Consider the following 5,848-nt stretch of genomic DNA (forward strand, 5'->3'; position numbering starts at 1 on the left):
TTACTTTTTTTTTTTTTTTTTTTTTTTTTTTTTTACAATTAAGTAACCTAACTTTTTCTAGCCTTGTTTATTAATCCCTAAGTTAGACAATTTTATTACCATTCAGAGTATTTGGTAAAAAAAAAATTCACAGGCTTGTCCATAATTATTTATATGAGATGAAAAATTGATTATCTACATAATCTCTTCTTTATTATAAAATAGTAATTAGTTTGACATGTTTTTATTCTGGTCTATTAACTTTATATATCTTTTAACTAGCACCGCACTATTAACTTTAATTTGTTTTATATGATATAGAATTTAATTTTGTTTTCTCCCATTCATAAAAATCTAATTCTGATTATTTAAAATGTAATAGGCTCATTTATCTTTCAAAAAAAAATTAGAAACTATTTAAAAACTGACAAATTAGTTTTGTTAATTTCTTAAAATATAAAATTATTTATACATAATTCTTACACCTCTTTATTTGCAATATTTGAGTTAAATATCGAAACAATAATTAATTCTTTGTTAAAGGCGAAGAAAGGAAAATTAACTTAATCTAGTTTTAAAAAAGCAAAACTAACTTTTTGATAGAATTAGAAAAATAAAATGAACTTTTTCTTTTAAAATGTGTTGAATGTTGTTTATGCCTTTATTCTCTATACTTTTTAAAAAAAGAATATAAATAGAGATTTTGTTTAGTTTCTTTTCTAAGTTTCCTCAACCATTTTATTTGTTTTTAACCTTAGTTATTTGAAAACAATTCTAAGTGGTTTTAAGAAAGTACAAAATATTTTTAGTAAAAATTATAAAATATATTAATACATAAAGATAAGATAAAAAATAATATTTTAATATTTTATTCAATAAATAAAAAAAATATGTTAAAAATAAAGGAATAAAAATATACTTTTAAGATTTTGATTATTTAAGTAACCCAAATCACCAAACAATTGAATAAATTAGAAATCAATTTATGTTAATAAAAGTTTAAAATTATATTTTTATTTAAAAGTGATACTATATTTTTTTAACCCAACAATAAATAAAAACATATATTATTTTAATCAACACCAAACAAAACCTTAAACAAAGAACTCATAAAATACAAAAAAGAAACTTCATTTTTTTTATATATAATATATATTATTAAAAAAGAAAATATGTTTTCCTATTTAAATAAACAATAAGGTAGGGGAGGAATAAATGATAGTAGGGCCCAGCTTACGGGCTTAATTTAAGACCGGTTCAAATGATCCGGTTCATCATCAAACGGTCCAATCTTCTTTGAAGTTTTCGATCTCCACAATCCATATAACTTTCTAAATTCCTTCACCGGCATAATATCCTTCCCAAACACGCCGGACTGCTCACCGGAATCTTCAACCGGCGACGGACAATCAACCAACCTCGACCCCATCACCGACGCCGTCGCCGACGACTTCACCACGTTCGTCTGCAAAGCCGTCATTACAGATTTGATCGCCCGACTTGGAGAACCACGATTTGCTATCATGATTTCACATACTTCCGCCGGACTGATTCCGGCCGTCAAGTTCTGAAAAACCTCTTCAACTTGTGGAAACAGCTTGTGTTCTTTAAGACCCAGATAATTGTTTGCTAGATGTTTAAAGGAATTGAAATCGCAAAGAGGAAAGTAAATCTGAACATCGATTCTACCTGGCCGGAGTATTGCCGGATCAATTTGATCCTTAAAGTTCATTGTAAACACCATGATTTTCTCGTCACTAGAACATGAGTTCAATATTCCATCCATGAAGTTTAGAAACCCTGATAAACTAACCGATTTTGATTTCTCATTCAAGAATCGATCCAGATCTTCAATGACAATCAACGATTTAGCAGTTGTTTGAAGTAGAAGCTTTTTCAGATCGGAATCATCTGAGATTCGAGATAGATCGACATCGTAAACATCATACGATAGAAATTTCGCCATCGCCGCTACAAAACTCGATTTACCAGTTCCTGATGGTCCGTATAGTAAATAACTCTTTTTCCAAACACGGCCGAGTCTATGATAATACTGTTTAGATTTAAGAAATGATTCAAGATCAGATTTAACCTTCGATTTGAGATCGGAATCCATAACAACTGTTTCGATTGTCGACGGATGACGAAAAGGAACGGATGACCATCGTCCTAGCCCTCTATTATTGATGAAAAGATTAACTTCGCGACGACGTTGTTCAATCTCATCGGAAACCGTGTGAATATGCTGTAAATAAGGACGAAGAATCCGACGTTTGTCTTTCTTCTTGATTCTCAAAACAAAAGTCCTACAAATATTTGATTTTCTCGAGACCTCGTTCTTCCAAGAAACCCTAGCACCAAGAAAATCGTCTTGTACAATCTGATTATCATCAAGAGAGAGTAGAATATCGTTTGATTTCTTACCGGCGAAAAGACATGTGTAATCGGAATCCTCTATCGACGATAGAGAATTGACGTATGTAAGAACTTTTCTATAGAATTGATTCTGCTGCTCGTTTTCATTAAACTCTGGAACTTTGAAGAACTGATGAACATGAACTGTATCTTCAATAGAATGAATCCATTTCTTGAGAACGTAACTCAAAGCCGTTCGATACAAGAACAATCGAATCAATACAAATGATAAGGCGATGAGAATGAAATAGATTAGAAAATTAATCAATGAGAACATTTCTCCTCCGGGAATCCCCCGGGATTTTGAATCGATTGAATGAATACAAATGAAAGAAGAAGATGAAGAAATCAGTGTCTTTAAATTCTCCGCCTTTTACAAGAGGAAGAAGAAGAACACTTTCCAGGAAGAGAGAGAAAGAGTGGTGAGGGAAGAGGGCCGGTTTCTTGATTAGTTTGTTTACAGTTTTATTTAATCTCTATAAAACTGTTATTTATATCAAATAAATAAGTAAATGTAATCTTATTCCAAATTTACTTTATTACAATTTTATTTATCATATATTTTCAAAATCATCTAAATCAAATAAAAACAAAATAAGATATTCAATTATTATTAAAAATATATTAAGTTCATTTATTGAAAATATGACTCTCAAAGTCATACTAGTTAGGAATGAGAATTGGAGTCAATCTTTCCAACAATTCAACCAACTAAACTTTTTTTTTTTTTTTTTTTTTTATGAGTTTAACAATTAAAATTGAAAATTTTAAAGAAAGTTAAAACCGTATACTAATCAAATTTAATAAAATAAAATATCGGATTCTTCTTGTTATAAATTAAAATTTATAGAATCGGATATCAGATTTTGATTTAAAAATCGTTCTATACAATATTTATCTAAATAGATTTTATATTTAAAAATATATTAATTAATATTATAATTAAATAATTTTTTATATAAATATACTTTTTGGCTAGAGAAATGATATGTCAGGGAAATTGATATAGGGAATAAAAGAAAAAATGATGTGTGATGTGTATTAATATCATCGATTGAAAAAATAAATTGTGTGAGAAAAGAATTTTTATTTTATTTTTTAGTCAATTAGATTGTCTCATGTAATCTTTTTTATATTCTTTTTCAAATTAGTTTGATCATACCAGGGTCTTCAAGCCTCACACTCGATTCTCGAAATGAATGAGTCGTCTCGTGAAAATCTTCGATCTGAACCTAAAATGCATATATTTCAAGAAAAAAAAATCAACAAATAATAATAATGGTGATGCTTCACTATTTTTGTGTTTAGGAGTCACTTAATTTAATGAGTGGAATAAAGTAGGTGCTTTATAGGATTTTAGTAATATTCTCTTTCTCAATATTTTTTTTTAATAAAATAATTGTTTAAACTGTATTATATTATTATTTTTACTTCATTTCATTTAAGAGAAAGGATAAAGAGTAAAAAAATATTGACAAGAAAATTGATAAATGATTTTTTTAAGAAATGACCTAAATCTATCTATCATTTTCTTTTATTTAATTAATTGTTTTAAAATTAATTTAAAATATGTAAAATATGAATTATTTAATATATAGGTTCAAATATTTTAAAGAAATCTAATATAACCAATATAGAATTAGAGATAGGGTATTGATTAAGTAAAATCAATATAGTATTAGTGGTGTCAAATTTAAAATTAGTAAAGGAAAACAACCCAACTCCAATAAATTTGGTGAGTACAGAAAATTAAAAATAGACTATTGAGATGAAATTCTGATTTTAACTTAAAAACAAAAACTCATAAAATTGATCAAAATATATTTTCAATTTTCAGATTAACATGTGACATAAATTTAACCAAACGAAACAAAATTAATAATAATATAACTATAAACTTAAAAATCAACAAAACTAAAATACAACTCAAAATTTGTCATAATTTCCTTACTATGAACATTTTATAAATTAAATATAACTACAAATATATTAATAATTGAGACCAGTCATTTTTCTTTATTAGTTAGGTTAATTGACACTATTAATCATTTAGCAAGATTAAAGAATAATTTATTATTATAACTCTCATTTCAATTGGTATATTTTTAATAATAATCTAACAGGAATTATGATAAATTAATTTATAAAGTATTTTGTCATTAAAGTACTAATAAAGAAAAGTAAAATAATAAGGGAATAAAATCAGATCAATATTATAAAAGGAATTTATGAAACTATTTGTTAAAGGTAAGATTCACCTTAATTTTATTATATAAAATTCAAATTTAAAAATAATAATTAATTAAAATAATGACCGAAAGAGATATATAAAAAATAAGTATAATAACTTAATAAGTCTAAAGAGAGTGGGATGATAATGGAATATACTGACAGCTATTTAAATTTATTAGGGAAGCAAGTACATACATAAACATTATAATTATAATCTTTTAAAATTATTAATTATGATAATGGTATTTAATTAGAATTTTTTTTTTATAAAAATTATTCTATATTCAATTATTTTTAAAAATATCTTAAATTAAAATTGAGGACTATAACTTTACAAGTTTGTTAACTTTTTACGAATCATATATATATATATATATATTATTTTGTTTTGTTATTATGAAAATAGATTCACATTTATATCCTATCAAATCTGATTACAATTTCAAGAAAACACTATTATTATATGATTATTATTACAATCCATAAAATATTTTATTCTTACTTTCTGGTTTTTTATTATAGAATAATTAAAACTTAATTATCAAATCAACATGTCTATTTGAACTCTTTTTTCTTTTCATTGCTACAAATAAAAAAAACTTATTTGGCAAAATAAATATGATGTAATAAAAATGTATTAATTTTTATTTAATCTAATCACATTTTAATATTAAATATAAATAAATTTATTTTTACTTGAATAAAATTTTAAAATAATTGTAATTATAAACTGCAAACAAATTAAATATTAATTTCTAAAAAGTTTGTATAATCTTGTTCACTTTGAGATTATGTATTGATATATATTAAAAGTATTTTTTTTTTATAAAAAGTAATAAATAATATTTTGATAATTTAATAAAGGAGAAAAATGCTTTAAATTAAAGCATTTCGTTCAAAACAAATATAATAAAAAGAAGACAAAGTGTTATTTAAGAATTATTCAAATAATTCATTTCAAACAAAACTTTAAACATAAAAATAAATAATGAAAACACTCTAAAATCATCTTAATTTGTCAATTCATATATTAAATAAAGAATTAGAGATATAATTAATTTGAAAAAACAGTAATAGAGCCAGTGATTTTTCTTTTTTTCAAATATTGAGCTAGTTAAAAATTTAAAATATAAGATATTTAAAAACTTAAAATATAAGAAAAATATATTAATTAATTTTATAATTTATTTATTTTATTTTTAAGATATAACAACGTGAATAT

General features: G+C 24.3%; 1 protein-coding gene across 1 annotated transcript; it reads right to left on the reverse strand.

Moving 5' to 3' along the window:
* Nucleotides 1-1,094: 1,094 nt before the first annotated feature.
* LOC124919468 (AAA-ATPase At2g46620-like) lies at nucleotides 1,095-2,842 on the reverse strand. The gene has a single exon (XM_047459710.1). It carries the CDS (start codon nucleotides 2,669-2,671, stop codon nucleotides 1,226-1,228), a length of 1,446 nt encoding a protein of 481 aa, XP_047315666.1. The 5' UTR covers nucleotides 2,672-2,842; the 3' UTR covers nucleotides 1,095-1,225.
* Nucleotides 2,843-5,848: the final 3,006 nt, after the last annotated feature.

Source organism: Impatiens glandulifera, chromosome 1, assembly GCF_907164915.1.
Source record: "Impatiens glandulifera chromosome 1, dImpGla2.1, whole genome shotgun sequence".
In the NCBI taxonomy this organism is placed as follows: Eukaryota; Viridiplantae; Streptophyta; class Magnoliopsida; order Ericales; family Balsaminaceae; genus Impatiens; species Impatiens glandulifera.